This window comes from Colletotrichum aenigma (assembly GCF_013390185.1).
Source record: "Colletotrichum aenigma strain Cg56 chromosome Unknown KSG_Cg56_contig05, whole genome shotgun sequence".
Lineage (NCBI taxonomy): Eukaryota > Fungi > Ascomycota > Sordariomycetes > Glomerellales > Glomerellaceae > Colletotrichum > Colletotrichum aenigma.
In genome coordinates, this window is record NW_023500911.1 from 2,541,848 (window position 1) to 2,560,988 (window position 19,141).

General features: G+C 54.5%; 7 protein-coding genes across 7 annotated transcripts; 5 read left to right on the top strand and 2 right to left on the bottom strand.

Moving 5' to 3' along the window:
- Positions 1–752: 752 nt before the first annotated feature.
- CGCA056_v008356 (uncharacterized protein) lies at positions 753–1,814 on the bottom strand (the record flags this gene model as incomplete). The annotated part of the gene is made up of 1 exon (XM_037323603.1): positions 753–1,814. One exon carries the CDS (start codon positions 1,812–1,814, stop codon positions 753–755), a length of 1,062 nt encoding a protein of 353 aa, XP_037177450.1.
- Positions 1,815–4,227: 2,413 nt separating this feature from the next.
- On the top strand, positions 4,228–6,219 carry CGCA056_v008357 (uncharacterized protein; the record flags this gene model as incomplete). The annotated part of the gene is made up of 1 exon (XM_037323604.1): positions 4,228–6,219. One exon carries the CDS (start codon positions 4,228–4,230, stop codon positions 6,217–6,219), a length of 1,992 nt encoding a protein of 663 aa, XP_037178038.1.
- A 1,534-nt stretch (positions 6,220–7,753) lies between these two features.
- On the top strand, positions 7,754–8,022 carry CGCA056_v008358 (uncharacterized protein; the record flags this gene model as incomplete). The annotated part of the gene is made up of 2 exons (XM_037323605.1): positions 7,754–7,863; positions 7,923–8,022. 2 exons carry the CDS (start codon positions 7,754–7,756, stop codon positions 8,020–8,022), a joined length of 210 nt encoding a protein of 69 aa, XP_037178632.1.
- Positions 8,023–8,224: 202 nt separating this feature from the next.
- On the top strand, positions 8,225–10,788 carry LEUA (3-isopropylmalate dehydratase; the record flags this gene model as incomplete). The annotated part of the gene is made up of 4 exons (XM_037323606.1): positions 8,225–8,324; positions 8,409–8,440; positions 8,525–8,599; positions 8,665–10,788. The coding sequence occupies 4 exons, from the start codon at positions 8,225–8,227 to the stop codon at positions 10,786–10,788; spliced, it is 2,331 nt and encodes a 776-aa protein (XP_037178037.1).
- A 321-nt stretch (positions 10,789–11,109) lies between these two features.
- Positions 11,110–12,225, bottom strand: rib2 (Diaminohydroxyphosphoribosylamino-pyrimidine deaminase; the record flags this gene model as incomplete). The annotated part of the gene is made up of 3 exons (XM_037323607.1): positions 11,110–11,825; positions 11,904–12,104; positions 12,168–12,225. 3 exons carry the CDS (start codon positions 12,223–12,225, stop codon positions 11,110–11,112), a joined length of 975 nt encoding a protein of 324 aa, XP_037178491.1.
- Positions 12,226–13,636: 1,411 nt separating this feature from the next.
- On the top strand, positions 13,637–16,214 carry MX2 (Interferon-induced GTP-binding protein Mx2; the record flags this gene model as incomplete). The annotated part of the gene is made up of 6 exons (XM_037323608.1): positions 13,637–13,747; positions 13,806–14,048; positions 14,120–14,249; positions 14,415–14,511; positions 14,567–15,461; positions 15,519–16,214. 6 exons carry the CDS (start codon positions 13,637–13,639, stop codon positions 16,212–16,214), a joined length of 2,172 nt encoding a protein of 723 aa, XP_037178033.1.
- A 1,075-nt stretch (positions 16,215–17,289) lies between these two features.
- On the top strand, positions 17,290–18,878 carry PHYA (3-phytase A; the record flags this gene model as incomplete). Its single annotated transcript, XM_037323609.1, has 2 exons — positions 17,290–17,510; positions 17,576–18,878. 2 exons carry the CDS (start codon positions 17,290–17,292, stop codon positions 18,876–18,878), a joined length of 1,524 nt encoding a protein of 507 aa, XP_037178489.1.
- Positions 18,879–19,141: the final 263 nt, after the last annotated feature.

The window sequence follows — 19,141 nt, forward strand, 5'->3', positions numbered from 1 at the left end:
GGAGACTGAGAGAAGGACATACACTGCATACATGGGAGCGAAATTGCTTCAGCGGACTTTGCTTTTGCTTGATGGCTCCGAGTTGTGTATACAATAGCAGCATATGGCGGCGTTGGGTTTGGGCGGCGGGCGGTCATTCCGGGCTGGCGTTTCTTCTTATTAAACCCATAATTCAAATTTCAGATTAACATAACCTTGCTTGGTTTGCGTGTCGTACTCTCAGCATTAGTGATAAGCAACAGCCACTGCCGGGTAATTCTGATATGCCAGTTTCTCGTTCACTTCTCGGAGAAATCTCATGCTGTGCAAACTGTAGTTCAATGCGGGCTCTGTCTGTTGTAGCAAGTGTATTAATCTGAGACATGTCCCCTTTCCATGATTCGTCCTCGTTGTCGTGGATGACAAGCGTTTGCTGCAAGATCTCGTGGCCCTCGCATCATTGCGCGTCGTCCATCCAATCCCTTATGTCGTCCTGACCTCGTTGCCACTCGTTCATCCAATTCCCACGTTCCGTCTTATCAAGTTCCTAAACCAACATATGGTAATTTCGTCCCATCATCCAAGTTCATTTCTGATTGTGCAAAGTACGATGACTTGGGATTGCCATCTGGATGGGAAGCCGTTAGCCCACAGCTGCATGAAATAGGAAAAAAGACATGATAAAAGAAAGAAGATACTTGCCCTGATGCAAAAGTCCAGTGTTTGTCTGGATCTCTGAAAGTTGTAGCCATGCAGTTTGCTTGAGACATCCTTCAAAGTAAATCGACCGATTGGTCGTAGACGTCGCGTATGGCTTCATCAAAATCCCAAGCGGAGTCATAAGTCGGTCCAGGCACAACCTGCACAAAGTCGTCGGGGTTTGCCTCCAAGTCCTCGAATTCTTCGTCACAGTCTCCGGTCTCATTCTCTGGTTCTTGCAGGTGCCAATCTTCCTGACGCGGCGCCAGCAGTGCGTCAGCCGGCAGCTTTCTGTTGCAGCACTCCTCGGTCCAGTTGCCAGCCTCATACTCAACGAAGATTTTTGCATATAGCTTGAGACCGGTGAACTCCTTCAGAGCAGGGTCCCAAGCGTTTTCCCCGTACTCGTGAGGGCCACGTGGGTATTCCTCCCGGAAGGATCTTCGTCCATGTATGTCGAGTTCTTTGCGGAATCTTTCCATATACCACTCCACGTGTTCAAGAAAATCATCACCCTCACGCCATCCAGTGATTTCTCTCTGCCATGCAGGGGTGTGAATAAGATTGCGCAGCTTGCATCGGCGCTTAGGGGCCTCAAAGGCCTCTTTGGTCCAACCATTGAAGTCGTCTGTCGAAGAGCTCACAAAGACTTGCGTGATGGTCTCTAACTCACGGAGGACGTCGAAGATGGTGTCTGTGATTATGCCGGGGAACTCACGAGTCGCAACAGCCAAGTGACGGACTTCCCAGAACATTGAGTCCAGGCCAGGCTCATGGGCCAAGCAGTCGATGACAAGATTGCTGTCATGATTGTCCTGTAAGTTGGCTTGAGTGCAGAAAAGCGTATCAAAATCCGGCTGGAAAAAGCGGAATGGGACACGCGCAGTTGTGCCTTGGTGAGTGGTGAATCGAACACCACTCAACTTGAAGTTCTGGGCGAATGCTCGGGACTCCTGGCATATATGCATCAAGACCGGGTAAGCTGTGTACACAATGAAGAGTTTGCGTGGGTACTGCCAGCTCTTCTTGAGCATGCCGGGGTGCGCGATGCACACTTCCGGTTCATCCTCCGGAAGGTCGAACTTCCAGATGGCGTCGCGCAGCTCCGTGGGAAGCCTCTGAAAATACGTGAACATTTTGTTGCTCTTGTTGAGAGGCAGGTTCTTGTTGTTACTCAGTTGTAAAAGCGCATGGCTGGTGAGATGGTTTGGGTTTGGGTGGTGATGGTAGAGATTTGTGTGGGAGAAGAAGTGTTGCGAATAGAGAAGGTGTAGAGTGAAGAGTGAAAAGTTCGAAGGGCGAGGGAGAAGAAGAACTGGTTGTTTGTTTGCTGTTCTAAGTCGTGGCAGCCACAGAGGAGGAAGGCACAGTTCCAAGAGGAAGGAGAGAACGCTCCGTCCCTGAGCATGAGCCCTCAGTCCTAAGGCCGCTAGGACAATGACCCAAATAGTTGAAAATTAGCTGCCAGTTATTTGGTAGTTGCGTTCCGTTCATAGCTATTGCCATCAGCTTCGTTGTCTTCATACTCCTGCAGTTGAGGCTATCGTTGTCTGGGGTAGTTCCTGCCACTTTGGGAAACCGGGATATCCTTCACTCAACCTGGTCCTTGCACACGGGTTGACGACGTCTCTGCAGGACATCCCCGGCGACATTTACATGGTTCTGGGGACACCTCAAAATTGTTTGTTTACTTTCTATCCTACAGCATTTCTATCCCGCAGCACCCCCGGCCAACGATGTCAGTCCACTCGGCCCCAGACTCTGACCAGCAAATCTCACCATCGTTTCGTGTCTTTCCTCGACAGCCTGGAAATGAGCGGTTAGAGGACTCGTTTCACAAGCCGAATTTTAGCTCTCGTCTGAGGAGTCTATTGCCCAGCTACCGGGCTGAGAAAGGCGGCACTCTTCGAGCCAAAGGATACTAGGAGACCAGCGAGACGCAGAAGACGAAGACTCGTCGCTCCCAACGCGGCTCGTCTCGAGTTGATCAAGGCTCCGACCACATCTCCAACTTGAAAACCGCGGAGACGGTTTCTCATGAGAAAGGTCGCTCTGTCGAGTCTCGTCGTGAGGAAGGTGGTACTAAAGCAAATACCACGGCAACCAGGACGACCCGAGCCGAGAGAAGCATCGAGGAACGCCGTTTAGTCCATTCCCAGCGAAGACTCCTCAAGGAAAGCGGCGACTATCTTGGGGTCCAGGGATTCAACCCCGACACAGGGGAATTGGACATCATCACACCCTCCACGAGCAGCTCCGCAACTTGGGCACTCGACCCGAAATCAGCCTCGTTCCAAAAGACGCAAAGAAAGCCCCTCGATGGCCGCAGAGGAGCCACGGTTCTGACGGAAAAGGACACGAAAAGCGTCTTGGACCGAGAGAAGGAACGATTTGCGCGCAAAGATCGAGAAAAGGAGGAGCTTCGCAGAGCTCAGGAGAAAATACATTGGAATCGAAATCGTCAGCAGTGGTCATCTGCACAAGAACCCAACCTCAGTCCTATAGCGCAGTCATCGGCCGGCATGTCGAATCACGGTAAGCCATCCGTGACCCGACTGCACTGAGCTGAGGGTGTCATAACATCGTCTTTTGCTAAATCGAATGACAGGTTCAGACAGGAAAGACGAACGGCCCATGCCGCAGCCACAGAGAGTTCAGGAGCTCCTCGAACCCGCTCGGAGAAGTCCTCCACGTCCCCTGGTACCTTCAGGCCCTCCCGGTCCGTCAGGTCTCAAGTCTCATCTGCCGAAGCATGTACTCATTGACGACGATGCCGGCTCTTCAGATACAGTACTGCATGGCAAGGGAAGCAACCACCCTTTTCCTGGTGCCCGCCAGCTTAGAGGCAACGAGATATCCGTCGGCTTAATCAATGCCGAAAGACCTCTTCCCGCCCTCCCGAGAGAGGACCAACGCCAAAAATCCGGAGTGCCCGAGTTGCATATCACGTCTCCTTCAGCCTACCCAAGGCCTCGAAGTTCTACCCAGACCATCAGACCGGGGGGATTCAGCAATGTGCCCATTACGGATTCTTTTTTAGGCCAACGGCGCCCGGGGCCAGTCAAAACGGCAGACGAGCAAGTACCCCTGGGCGCTTCCAGCCAGACGGCGCTATCGAGCGTCGAAAAGAACGTTTCGCCAGGACACAATCCCTTGGGAACCCTCTACCAGGAACATTCGAGACCAACGGTACCAGCAATCGACACACAGATAACCCCGGAAGGCAAACAGGCGGACAAAGTCAGCGCCAAGCCCCTATTGACCAAGAACGGCGAGGCGCGACTCAATTTCCTCCAGCCATGGGAGCAACAAGGCGACCTGAAGAAAGAATGGGATCCCCTGGAATCTTGCGAACTGGCGGATCTTCAAGGGGGAAAGATTCTGGCTTCACTACAGCAAGAGACAGAAGGACGGGCTCACATAACCGCAGTAAATCCGTCCGATTCGAGGATGAACAAAGTCCCGTCTACCACCAACGAAGCTACAGCGACTTCGTCCCGGTTAAAGTTATGGTCGATATACCAAAGTCATCCGGCAAGCCCAAAGGCCATGAGCAGGGAAGAGAGGGTCGGGGCATCGGTTCGGGATCTGCTGGACAACCATCTTGGCATGACAGAGTTCAAGTCAGCTCAAGAGATCCAGTTTCTGACAACACAAGTAAGGCTACAAGGCGACTCGGCAACGGAAGTACATCCAGTCTGGGCCGCAAATCAGAAGAAGGCGGGCGTGATGGCCGACGCTGCTCTCACACCCATCACCACCACTACTGGCTTCGACCAAAGTCTTGGTACGCCGAGCCAGTGCCGAAGGCCCACAAACCTCGAGGAGACACCGGAGAACGACAATTGGAGCGTAGTGGCACATCGACACTCAAGTCGACAATTCGGCGATCAGATGTCAACGTCGACAGAAGACATATCAACGACATCAATTCATTACAGATTCGACAGCCAAGCGCAGGTTCTTCGAAAGGACCTCCCAACAATGTCCCTTCGGTACCAGCACAAAACCCCGACGCCAGCGCCAAGAGAGAACACAGCCCTTCAATGCCAATTCGATGGCCCAGCGGAGAGCATGACAGAAGAGGCCCCGACAAGTTCGGCACGCCACCAAGGCGCGAGCCAAATAATGGCAATAGAGAAGGCAGTGGGACCAGTTCGTTACCGACCCAGCGAGCGCACCTACAAAATCAAGACAGACCGCCCATCAAGACCGAACCGCCACCAATCCAGCCTCCCCGTAATGAAATCGAGAAAGGACGGCCCAAGATTGCTGGGACGTTCCCGAGCCAGCAACCCAACGCCGTTGCCGGGAAAAGAAGGCCAGACGGCATCAGTTCGGTACCGCCTAGGTTTCCAGGGGCTCAGCCAGGACCTGGCTTCGACAGACTACGGCTTCAGGAAAACTCTACGAGGGCCTGCGACCCAAGAGGCGGCCGCGAAATTGTCTGTGAGCAGTTCCCCTACCAGCGAGAGCCCTCGGGTAAACCCAACGGAGAGCTCTGTCACATCACTCACGTCCACGTCTATGTCACCCCCGAACGAGTTGAAGGAAGCCGCCCAAGACAACCTCAACCAAACCTTATGTCTGGAAGCGGCCAGAATAGCAATGGTCGAGTCGGGCAACAAGATGGTGGAAACTCTGAGAGACCATGGGGTGAACAAGGACAGCAACTCAAAGACATCCAGCCTGAGGAGCTTGCCTGTCCATGGCGTACTCAGGACGAGGTTGAGAAATGGTCTCCACCTCGTCAGAGCAGCCAACAAGAGCAAGGCAATTTGGAAAGACGTCATGTCGAATGGCGCGGTTTCGGACATGGCAAAAGAAGCGAAGGCACTCCGGCTAGAGACGCGAGGCGATTGCAACATGAGCGGGGCACTTTTGAACAGCAACGATATGCGGGCCGCGAAAACGGAGACGGTGAAGAACAGGACCCTGCTCCAGTTGGACGGGGCGAACGAGGTCGACTATACATACCAATTGAGGACGGACCAGCACGATGCCGACGTGATCAAGCAGAAGGAAGTGAACAACTCCAGTCAGAAACAACAACGAATTCTCATCGACCAGACGAGGCCCGCCAACGTCAATCCGAAAAAAGCGTGCGATTCCAACCAGAAAGAGGTCTGCAATACTCTCAGAACGACACAGCTACGCAGTCCTGTCAGTCAAGTCGATCCAGCCATGTTGAAGACTGGCTGCAGCATGTCGACAGCCCACGAGGTCGACAAGTCCGAAGACGGCGTCATCGAAGGTCGTTTGCGAAGGGAGGAGTGGCATAGACAGACACGGAAATACGCCACTCAAGGCAAGCAGCTCGCGATCAGCCTAGTTCAACTGTACTGGGAAGTCATATCACCATGCTTCGTTCCGACATCGCCTCTTCGGCAGAGACTGGACAGCAGCAAATCCACATGGACGGACGTTGGAATACTTGTGCTGGCGTTGATCGGCGGTTTCATGTTATTGGCGGTAGCAATCCGGCTGTCACAGGGAATAGCATGGATGATGCGGATGATGCGAAGCATCCTGGGGATTTGAAAGGCAAGCTGGGGAGGTTTGATTGCGATTCTCGGTTCCTGGCAGCCGACCATGACGAAAAAGGGAGGTTGTGGAGAGAAGCTTGGCGTTCGAGCCCAACCAACCGCCGATCGGCGCAGTAGGGACCGGGTTGGGTGTGCGGCCCTGCCACGCCGTACATCGGCTGGGTTGGGGGAGAGGGATTTGGTGATAAGGCAAGGCCGAAAGCGCAGCGCTCAATGATACGAGACTGACGGCCGCTGTTTGAGCTCGTGTGGGGTAGCGGTGCGGGACAAGCATGCATCGGGATAGGGGAGTGGTACGGCTAACCAGTAGTGTTGAGGCAGATTGAGGATACAAGTATTGATATGTGGCATGGCTAGTACTCATTAATCAGTGTTGTGCATCTGGCAGCGGGCGTCCGGGAGTGCGAGGTGCATGATCTATTCGGCACCTCGGGTGTAATCGTCGAGTTTTGTCGCGGCCTCCGGTCTAGCCTGGGACGGGGTGTTGGGATCACCGCAGGAGCCGCCGCCGATGCGGTGAGAACTTGATGCTGGGCAGGCAGCTGGCAACCTGCAAGTGGCTGCTGAGAGGCCGTCCGTCACCGTTTGGTCGGCCGGCGCCGATCTAGGCGTTCGGCGGTGGTTGTAATGCAGTTCTGCAGCGTCATCATCGAGTAAGCGATGAACGTCGGATGTTGCATCCATATGTGGGATGGGATTGTTAATCCGCGCGTACACAGCTGTTTGCCAATATTTCTAGTGTCCTAAGGACGAGACAGGAATACGTACCCTACTGCCACTGCCGGTGCCGCTGGGATTGTGACTACGACTCCCGGCAAGTGTTGTTGGCAAGTAATATCCATAGGCAGTTGACAAGAACCAGGATTAAGATTGGGACCGTTTGGTTTTTAAGCCTCTCAACAACGATCACGCACATGAATCTTCAAATGAGACCAACGCAACGACGGCAAAGAGCGGACGGCAAACGACGGATGGAAACGGGGGCGCAGCTGGGTCGCTCCGACTCAGAGATACAACTTCGGACACATGAGAATTCAAGTAGTTGCTGTTTTCGGCGGAACTGAGCCCATGCGAGCCCATATTACTCGTCAGATTGCGGGCTCTTGCGGTCTCACGTGCGGGTTTGTAGTCAACCAGTGGCTCCCCTCTATGGATTCTAGGTAAGGTACCTAGTAGCAATAGGAAAAAAAAACTGCTCCGGAGTCCCAAGTGAAGACTCATCGTAGAGGGGCGGCGCGCGTTGATGGCAGCGTTTGGAAGGTTCTGAGCGGACCCCTCGGTGCAGGGCCTCTGAGGGCTTCCTAGGGGGCGACGGGCCAATCCGCGGGCGCCATTTGCAAATCAGGGCGCTGTACCCCGCGTTCCGGCGACCGGACCCGCAGCTGGCTGGAGCTGACGCCTCCGATGATCGGAACAGAATTCGTGCCAAAGCTTCACGGCTTTGGCCAATTTGTTTTGCTGGGAAGGGTCAGGAACCTGGCATGGCGGGCACTTTTGTGAGGGCGCGGGGCAATGGGCTCGTAGTGTCCATGCTTGCTGCTGCGGTATCGTTGTTGATTCAGCGCGCCAACTCTAAGAGACTGGACTGGACCTTGGACCGGAGGTCACAGGAGGCAAGGTACCTGACGCAGAAGCAAAAGTAGGTACCTGGCCATGTTCCTCCTCTTCCATGTCTACCTACTCACCTGCCTTACCTAGCATTCTGGCTCCCTTTATTCGAAAGCCAGATACGAAGGCCTCCTGGTCCGGCAGATACATATTGAGCTGCTCGTCCCCCACATCCTGCCACAACCTCTGACACAGGAATTTTCTACTCTTTTTTACACCCTTCCCTCTTCCCCTTTACGCCTCTTGTCTCGCGACAGCCTCTCCTGCTTTTGACCTCAGACTTCCCCCCCACACTTGATTGAGAGCACCGGGCGAGCATCACACCAACCGGTCCCTTATCGTGAGGACGCTGCCTGCTTTTGGAACTCGCTTTCGCGTTCGAGTCGCACACAATGCCTGTTGCCGAAGGAACCCCGCAGACTCTCTACGACAAGGTCCTCCAGGCCCATGTCGTCGACGAGAAGCTCGACGGCACAGTCCTGCTGTACATTGGTGAGTTTGCCTTGCCTTGAGCCCAGCTCTGCCTCGCCTGCCATGGCCTCAGGGAGTAATTTGCTGACGTTGGTTGTGCGACAGACAGACATCTTGTTCACGAGGTTACCTCTCCTGTACGTGACGCTTTTTTTGCCCTGCATCTCGGATGACGTCGGTTGATCGACCCCACCATGACGGCTCGCTAACAAAGCCTGCAGCAAGCCTTCGAGGGTCTGAAGAATGCCGGTCGTAAAGTGCGCCGTCCGGACTGCACTTTGGCGACGACGGACCACGTAAGTAACCAATTGGATTTGCAAAGTACTCGGAAATACCCAATCGCTAAACTCTGCTCCAACAGAATGTCCCCACCTCATCGCGGAAAGGCATGAAGGACATTGGTTCCTTCATCGCCGAGGACGACTCTCGCGTGCAGTGCGTGACCCTCGAGGAGAATGTCAAGGACTTCGGCCTCACCTACTTCGGCCTCGGCGACAAGCGCCAGGGTATTGTCCACGTCATCGGCCCCGAGCAGGGCTTCACTCTTCCCGGCACCACGGTTGTCTGCGGTGACAGTCACACCTCCACCCACGGTGCCTTCGGTGCCCTGGCCTTCGGTATCGGTACCAGTGAGGTCGAGCACGTCCTCGCCACCCAGTGCCTGATCACCAAGAGGAGCAAGAACATGAGGATACAAGTCGACGGCGAGCTGGCTCCCGGTGTCAGCTCCAAGGACGTTGTCCTTCACGCCATTGGCAAGATCGGAACTGCCGGCGGTACTGGTGCTGTCATTGAGTTCTGCGGTTCCGTTATCCGCAGCCTCAGCATCGAGGCGCGCATGTCCATCTGCAACATGTCCATCGAGGGTGGCGCGAGAGCCGGCATGGTCGCCCCCGACGAGGTTACCTTCGAGTACCTGAAGAACCGCCCTCTGGCTCCCAAGTACAACTCCGACGAGTGGCACCGCGCCACCAAGTACTGGAAGTCTCTCCAGTCCGACCCCGACGCTAAGTACGACATTGATGTGTTTATTGACGCCAAGGATATCATCCCCACCATCACCTGGGGTACCTCCCCCGAGGACGTCGTCCCCATTACCGGCACCGTTCCCGACCCCGAGACCTTCCCCACTGAGGCCAAGAAGGCTGCTGGCCGCAGAATGCTGGAGTATATGGGTCTCACGGCCGGAACCCCCCTTGAGGAGATCCCCATCGACAAGGTCTTCATCGGCTCCTGCACAAACTCCCGTATCGAGGATCTGCGTGCAGCTGCCCACGTCGTCAAGGGCAAGAAGATTGCCCCCAATGTTAAGCGCGCCATGGTCGTCCCTGGCTCCGGTCTCGTCAAGACCCAGGCTGAGTCCGAGGGTCTGGACAAGATCTTCACCGACGCCGGCTTCGAGTGGCGTGAGGCTGGTTGCAGTATGTGCCTCGGCATGAACCCTGATATCCTTGCCCCCAAGGAGAGATGCGCATCCACCAGCAACAGAAACTTCGAGGGTCGCCAGGGCGCCCTCAGCCGGACGCATCTCATGTCCCCCGTCATGGCTGCTGCCGCTGGTATCGTTGGCAAGCTCGCCGACGTCAGGAAACTGTCTCAGTACAAGGCCAGCCCTCACATCGAGGCAGCCATCACTCCCATCGAGCCTCACGTCGATGAGCGCGTTGAGGAGAGTTCTGAGGAGAAGGAGGCCATCGCCGATCAGCCCGAGGACAACCAGCCCCACACCAACACCTCCGCCTCCGCCTCTGGCAGCTCCACTGGTCTCCCCAAGTTCACCAACCTGAAGGGTATCGCCGCTCCTTTGGAAAAGTCCAACGTCGACACCGACGCTATCATTCCCAAGCAGTTCCTGAAGACCATCAAGCGCACTGGTCTCGGCAAGGCTCTCTTCTACGAGCTCCGCTTCAACTCGGATGGCTCCGAGAACCCCAACTTCGTCCTGAACAACGACCCTTACCGTGCGGCCAAGATCCTTGTTGTTACCGGCCCTAACTTCGGATGCGGTTCCTCCAGAGAGCACGCCCCTTGGGCTCTGAACGACTTCGGCATCAGATGCGTTCTCGCCCCCTCTTTCGCCGATATCTTCTTCAACAACACCTTCAAGAACGGCATGTTGCCCATCGTCATCCCCGACCAGGCCGTCCTGGAGAAGATCGCCGACGAGGCCCGCGCTGGCAAGGAGATTGAGATTGATCTGCCCAACCAGCTCATCAAGGACGCCTTCGGCAACACCCTTGCCAGCTTTGACGTTGAGGAGTTCCGCAAGCACTGCCTGATTAACGGCCTCGACGACATTGGTCTGACCATGCAAATGAACGACAAGATCACCGACTACGAGCGCCGCATGTCCCAGCTGACCCCCTGGCTCGACGGCACCTCCTACCTCAAGAGGGACCCGAAGACGGGCCAGCTCCTTGCCAAGGCGGTTCCCGTCCCCAAGACCAACCGGGGCGAGACCAAGACTGAGCCCCTCGAGTGGTAAAGCAAAAGAGAAAGAAAGCAAAACAAACAAAAAATGGATTGGTAATCTGGAGTTTTGACTTTGAAAGTTTACGTGTCTACGATGCGATGGGTTCAACTGGCTTTTTGAGCATGTTCATATGCTGGCGGCGGCGATTGGGAAATCAAACTAAGGGATTTGGTCATGTGGCTTTCTGTATGAAGCCGAGAAAAAGTTTTTCTATATCGATGTAGGGTAGATGTGCAGCATGACACAGCTTTTCGCAAGACTGAGCTTTTGCGCCGTACCAACACCAACCTCTCTGTCACTCAAAATATCGTGAGATGCATCCAAGGCATCAAATCAAAGTTCAAACTTTGAATCTCGCAAGATACCCACGTGAACCACGAACCCAGACTCGATCCTCAACCCCTCTGGCAACAACTCGTCAGGGACCCTCCACATACGGAACCGCCTATGAAAGCTCTTGGCCCATTCCTCAAACACGTCGGGGCTACGTAGCTGCTGGGCCACTATGCACACGCACGGCTCGGACCGCTCCGCCTCCTCCGCGTCGGTTTCCTCTTCCTCTTCCTGGACGCGCAGGCGGAGCCGAGCGAGGTCGGCGGTCGTGGAGACGAGGGGGTCGACCAGGGCCTCGTTGTAGATGCAGTCGCAGCACACGACGGCGTCGAAGGAGCGGGTCGAGGTTGAGCCTGTGAGAGAGGGCGTCGAGGTGTCGAGTTCCCAATCCAGGGACGTGAATTGTATGCTTCCCGGGCTTGAGGATGCTGAGGTGTTGCTGATGGTGGAAGTGGTCTTTTTCCGACGGGAGGAGGGTTTTGAAGCGGTGGAGGATGGGAGGGGGTTCGCTTCGAGGTTCTGGTGGATCATGCGCGAGACGTATGGCTGGTCTGTGAGGATGTAGCGGGATATTCTGGGCGCGAGGAGGAGGGCTGTCAATGGGGAGATGCCACAGCCTAGCTCTAGAACTGCGGAGGTGGGTGTGAAGATGGAGTTGAAGGGGGATGTTGGGGAGGAGAGGTAGGTTGCGAAGAGGGGGGTGATTTTCCAGAGGACTGTTGGGAGGTATGTTAGTACGACATGCCAGATTTGATAGTTTTTATGAGAAGTGAGATGGATGTTCTCTTGGGAACGGAGGGTGAAAGATGCATTGTTGCATGAGATTAACTTGCCAGCGCCGGTTGTGCCGCCTGCCCGGGTTGATGAGAGGACCGTCGGAGATTGGTGGATGGTGAAGTCCCGATCCGCGAGGGTGAGCGATAGCGTCGTCGCTTTGGGGTCGATGAAACCTAGGTTTGAGGATGGAATATCATGAGAGAACAGGAAGAATGTTTCTGAGTGTGCTGGTAAGCTTAAAATCTTCAGGATACGTCGTGGCTTTCATCGTTGAGATGTACCTTCTTCAGGATCAAGGATTTCATCCTCCAGAGTGGAGATGAGGGCTTTTACAGCCATAGCCGGTAAAGATTGTGAGGATCTCGTGAAAAATCCAGGGAAGCTTGATAGAACCAGTCTCAACTCGAGCAAAATGTGTTAGGATATAGCCGTCTTATTTGAGACCTCAATGATGATGAGAGTGAGATGAAGGGGTGAGGTTGTGAGTTGGTGTGGTGGGTTTAGGTGGCATGCACTAACAATTTTCGTGCCCCTCGACTCAAATCCGACGACATGTCTTTGGATTGGAGATATGGGTCCCGAATACCAACATATCTGCGCCGCAAATTTGAAAAGCTTCATGAAATGGGATGAAATTCAACCAAATCATAACAGTTTCTAACGGGTGCCTGGGTGGTATCTTTGCAAATGCAGCAGATCGCGTACCTAGGTACGGTAGGTAGCCCAAGCCGGTCCTCGGCGGGTCCTTCCATCACAGCACCGGTCACGGAAACCTGCGTCCCTTGGAAACTTGGACCCTCCCCGGGCTCCTTCCTGTTTCTCAACTGCAGCAGACTATTTATTGAAGTTCTTCCTAGTCGTTGTCAACAGCGAGCGGGGCCAATTGGTCCAGTGGTCAGGTCAGCAGTAGTGCAAGCGCCTTGGATGATACACAATAACCCAGCTTGTTGGGGCTCGAATCGAACCTTTTGCATTTCAAAATTTTCTTTTTGTTCCAAATCTCAATCAATAGGTAAAATGTGACCTTGTACAGCCAGAATACATTGGTCAACATAATCACACCCAGATATCCATGGCCCTCTTGAGGCCTGCCTTTACACTAACCTTCTTCACCTGCCACTTCTTCATGAAGCTACATGACTCTGAACCACGGATATCTTTCTTTCCTCTTTCTCTGCTGATGCTTCGATCTGCCCATGCGGGAAGGCAATGATATCGCTACCTGCCTTAGTGTTTCCGGCCCGGGTCTCGCGAACCGTTTGTCCTCATTGCGGTGAGGCGTTTGCATCTCTTGCCTGATCCAGAACCCATGCATCTTATGATTAGCCTTGCTGGTACATCAAGAAAGATCGAGGAGGGAGAATCTGTATCGTGACGTGAAAAGAAATCAGTTCTAGGCCATTCTCCCAACTGAAACAACCAGCCAAAATCTTCGCTTGATGCCTTGTGCTTGATTACCTTACTGACGTAGACAAGGACGGGGCACTTCTGAAAGTAGGCTTTGTTTGTTACCGCATGCGCGCCTGCATCCGAAGCAGGCAGGCTGCGGCATCGGACATAATCCGATGAAAGACAGGAGGCAGACACGCAGTAAAACGCAATTTGACGGCCTCCGGCATGAAAAGATCTGCCAGCATGTCGTTCTCTTATCTCCTGGCGTGTTCCTCCATCCCATCTTCCCTTTCAACTTCATCGCACCTAGACTTTGCTCAGTCAATACAAGCCCACATCTCATCGTTGAAGCATTACCATGGCTCCCGTTCAGTCGACTCCCCAGACGGGCCTGGGCAATCGCCATCTCTTGGACAAGATCGACAAGCTCAGAGAGCTGGGAATTTCCAAGCAGGTCCCTCTTCCACAGGTATGAACCATCGATCAAACCACTTGGCCATTATCTGACCCGGTGTCTCTTCTCTCAGCTTGTCGTCGTCGGAGACCAGTCCTCCGGAAAGTCGAGTGTTCTCGAGAGCTTGACCGGATACTACTTCCCTCGATCGGTCGGACTCTGCACCCGCCATGCTACGGAGATCGTTTGTCGTCGAGAGCCGACGACTAGCATCGTTGTGACCATTCATCCTTTCGATGCCACCGCTCGGAAGGCTGAGCTCGCCAAGTCTTTCAGACATGTGCTTCAAGACCTCAGAGGAGGACAGTTTGCGGAAGTTCTCCAGATGGCAGGTTGAAGGAGAGCATTGGATATTGAGTCTTTGCTAAGTTTTGCTTTTCCCATTAGGCCTCTACTGTCATGGGATTGAAGTCAACCACCGATGGTTCCTCTGAGGGCGATGCCTTCAGCAAGGACATCCTTCGTGTCGAGATTTGTGGCCCAGACGAGGAGCATCTCACGATTATCGACGTCCCGGGTAAGTGAGGACTGCGTGGTCTCATTCCTTGTCTCGCGTTTCCTCTGTTGTCTTCACCATTTGGGCCCTTGGCCCGACTTCCCTTGCCGCTGATCTTTTTCGACATATGTGACATCGCGAGACCCTGATTCTCTTTGGTACTGTCATGGACTAATTTGTTCAAAGGCATCTTTGAGAACGTCCAGGAGGGCTTCTCCACGTCCAGAGACGTTGCTCTTGTCAAATCCATGGTGAAGGATTACATCAAAGATTCCAGGACCATGTGAGTGCCATCACGTGTTTCCTCCTGCTGCAATGGTACTGGCTAACATCAACAGCATCCTTGCCGTGATCCCCTGCAATGTGGATGTGGCTACGCAGACTATCCTCACCTATGCTGCCGAAGCAGACCCCGAGGGTAAGCGTACTCTGGGTGTATTAACGAAGCCGGATCTCGTCAGAGAGAACGCCACTCGAGAGGCGGCCATGGACCTTATCAGAGGCAAGCGGCGCGACATTCAGTTGGGCTACTACGTTGTCAAGAACCGAGGCGCTGACAACACTTCATCGAGCAAGGACGAGCGGGACTTTGAGGAGAAGTTCTTCTTCGACGAAGAACCTTGGTGCAGGCTTGACAAATCCCGGCTTGGTGTCCCCGCACTTCGTAGCCGCCTGCGGGAGTTGCTAATGGACAGAACCAAGAGCGAGTTTCCTAAGGTTCGGCGTGACATCGACGAGCGCCTTGCAGATGCGAAGAAACAGCTCGCAGCTCTTGGTCAACCAAGAAGCACCGCACAGGAACAGAGACGGTTCCTCGGCGAGATCGTGAGCCGCTTCGTTGAACTCAAGAACTTCGGCCTGAACGCCTACTACACCGGAGACCCGCTCTTTGACAAGCACCCAGACCTGAGACTGGCCACACGTGTCCGAGAGGCTAACACATCGTTCTCCAAAATGTTCTTCCAGAACGCTCATACTCGGCAATTTGCTGATCCTTCTGCGAGCAAAAGCGAAGGCGACGACTCGGACGAGTCATCGGAGAAGTCTGACGATGACGATGACGCGAGCAGAAACGACCTTTACCCTCTCTCATTCTCGATCCCCTCTGACGAATCCGGTGAACTCGATGGAGTTCTGGCGGAGGCTTGTAAATGCGCCAAGCCAGGAACCAGTGGCATCATGAAGCACCTTGAGCAGTTGTATCTGACCTCTCGAGGCTACGAGCTGGGCACCGTAAGTACATGAAGCGTTTGATTTTCTGTTCAAGTGAGCCAGCTGACAGCTTTGCAGTTCAGCAGTCACATGCTGCCCACCGCCTTCAAAGAGCAATCCATCAAGTGGGAGGCCACGACTCTGGCTCATGTGAGCAATATGATTCTCATCGTTCACCACTTCATCTACAGTGTGGTGAAGGAAGCGTGTGTAGACGCTCAGGTCCGCGACGCACTCTGGTCCTCGATTCTGGATGAACTCTTGAAGCGGTACCAGGTTGCCATGGATCAGGCGAAGTTGCTGATCCACGTGGAGCGGGAGGGACGATCCATCACTTACAATCCCGCCTTCGACAGAGCCCTCAACCAGGTCAAGACGATGAGATCGGCGAGCAAGTATGAGGACTCGAAGATTACTGTGCAGAATGGAGAAGAGTCCCTCGAGTGCGTCATGTGGAAGGACCTGAAGCGAGAGACGTCTGAGGCCGAGGGCCTCAACGAGACTTGCTGCACCATCCACGATGTCCTGAAAAGTTACTATGATATTGCCAGCGCTCGATTTTCGGATATGACTTGTACCCAAGTTGTGGACTACTTTCTTCTCGGCTCCGAGGACGGCCCCCTTGGAGTCTTGTGTCCCAATCGCATTTTTTGCATGACGAATGAACAGTTGGACATGGTAGCTGGTGAAGATGCCGTCAGCAAGAGCCTTCGCGAAATGCTGAAGAATGACATCAAGCTGTTCCAGGATAGAAAGAAGATCTTGCGCACTTGAGACTGGTCGCGCGATGGAGGAGGCCTAGGAAGCACCATGACTGTCGTTCGCTGGTAGAAATATTTCGCAGATCGGATATTATTGTGGCAGAATTGAAGCAAAGTCAGTTGCCGCACAACCTCACCTCTTCCGCGACCTGATATGCCTCCTCTATTACTGTGACTCTCTAGTTAGTGATGTCAATATAAGTCGAAGATCAGGTCCGGACCGAGTGCGTGTGAGAGTTTCGATAGTGTTGAAGACCCATCCTAGAATCGCACGTGCTCTCTGAATCGACAGCAAAAGATCCTGAGTCAACTTCCGGGATGGCGTGCGTCGAATCAGTCGTCCATCGTCCATCCAGGTCCCGGTCGCGACCTATCAGCGGCACTTGGCACGGGTTGTTCGGCATGAAGAAGGGAAGAGCCGCTGTGAGGTATTTCGGAGGTGGAACCACAGGGGGCCTTAGGGGGGAGCTGCAGGGAAGGCGATCGCGAAGCTTGTTCCAATTCCAACGTCGCATCGACCCACGTGACTGCCCCAAAGACATGCCGTGCCTGTCCACGTTTGGGTCTAATGTCCGCCCGACCTCCCACCTTCCCCCGCCAGCCCCCGAAGACGCTCCGACCGCCAACCGGTGGCACCCAGCTGTGCTTAAGTGCCCGTTGAAGGTTGAAACTCGACATCGCTAAGGAAACGTCGCACAGCCGCCGTCCTTCATCAGCAAACACATCCGTCTGTTTTTCTGCATGGCATGGGGAAAAAAAAAACAGGGGTTCTCCCGGACTATATCCCCTGAAAAGCACCGCGCAACTGCCGTTTGTTTCCAATCCACCTTCCGCACCTTGGGAAACCCCCTTCAACCGGCGGAAAATCAGACACACGAGACAACTTCGCTTCTTAGCCCGTTAGCCTCTTAACCCACCTTGCATCACACCTCACTCGCATACGCCCAAAAAGAACCCCCGAACGAGGGGAACAGGGATGCTGCAGCGGGCGGACCCTACGTCGTACGCAAGCTCACTGACCTGGGGAACCACCCAGGCACTCTAATTTCCATCTTTCTCCTCCTGGCACCTGCCCTCCATCTGCCGCGATGGGTCGACTCTCCGATGCCGCCACTTCGGCCTACAAGTCAGTGAGGGGCCTGTTTGTGGGCAAGACACATAAGTACAGCTCCATCCCGGAGGACGAGGACAGAGGAGGCACCGAGACGGAGTACGAGCCCTACCGGCGTCAACCGAAGCCTACACTTGCCTTGCTCATTCTGGGCGCCATGTCTTTCGCCGCTCTACTCACCTTGGTCGCTGGCTTCAGGTAAGTTCATACGATATACTTGATTTCTCATTAAAAAGTCGACGGGCATTCTAACGCGATAGCAGCCTCGTCAGCGGCCAGAAGCCGGACAACGCCACTGGCGAGGTCTCTCAGTTCTGGGGCCAGTACTCCCCCTTCTTCTCGGTGCCGTCCGAGATCAGCGCCGCCACCCCCGACGGATGCACGATCACCTTCGCGCAGGTGCTTCACCGACACGGCGCTCGGGACCCCACCTCGGGCAAGACGGCCACCTACAAGGCACTCGTCGACCGCATCCACCAAACCGCCACTCAGTACGGAAAGGGCTTTGAGTTCATCAAGGACTACCAGTACACTCTCGGTGCTGATGAGCTCACTCCGTTCGGCCAGCGCGAGCTTGTCGGGTCGGGAGAGGCCTTCTACAAACGCTATCAGTCTCTGGCCGCTAGCGCTGACCCGTTCATAAGATCATCGGGCCAGAATCGCGTCGTTGAGTCTGGTCTCAACTGGACCTCTGGCTTCTTCGGAGCCAAGATCCAAGATGGTCACAACGGACCTGATGGAGGAATCAACTCACAGATCATGGTCATCCCTGAGCAGGAGGGCTTCAACAACACGTTGGACCACAGCCTCTGCACGGCGTTCGAGTCAGGCAACTTCTCCAAGGTCGGTGATGACGCTCAGGTTGACTGGCGCAACACCTTCACAGCCCCCATTGTGAGCCGTTTGAACACGAATCTGCCTGGGGTCAACTTTACATCCGAGGACGCTGTTAGCTTCATGCAGCTGTGCCCATTCAACACTGTGGTTAACGGCATACAGTCTCAGTTCTGCGACCTCTTCACGTTGGACGAGTGGAAGGACCTCGAGTACTACGAGACTCTGGGCAAGTACTACGGCTTCAACGCGGGCAACCCTATGGGTCCGACGCAGGGTGTCGGCTTCACCAACGAGCTGCTCGCGCGATTGACGAAGCAGCCCGTCGTGGATCACACGTCGACCAACTCGACTCTGGACGCCGACCCCGTGTCGTTCCCGCTCGACAAGGTGCTCTACGCCGACTTCAGTCACGACAACGACATGATGAGCATCTACGGGGCGCTCGGGCTCTACAACTCGACGGCGCCGCTGGACAAGACGAAGCGGACTTCGGTGCAGGATGCAAAGGGCTTCACGGCCAGCTGGACGGTGCCTTTTGCAGCACGCATGTACGTTGAAAAGATGAAGTGCGGATCGGACGAGGAGCTGGTTCGGATCCTGGTCAACGACAGAGTGGTGCCGCTCAACGGTTGCGGCGCAGACGACCTGGGACGATGCAAGCTGGACGCTTTTGTCAACAGCCAGACGTTCGCGAAGAGCGGCGGACTCTGGGACCAATGTTTCGTGTGATACCCAAGAATAGGCTTCGTTGGTTGCATTCTGGGCACTCCTGTCTAGAGAAAAAGAGGATAGGTAGACTATTAATCAGCCACAATAGAGAAGAGGATACGATCGCCAAGCCAAGTGCCGCAATAGAGGTGCCGAGTTGTCAGTGTCAAGTGTTTGATTGGGAGCGCTAGGTTTCAGTGACAGTGGCCTAGGAGTCCGATCTCTCTCTGCAGCGGCAGGTTGCGCAAGCTTGGGGGGCAATTTTTCCAGCAAAAAAGTCAGAG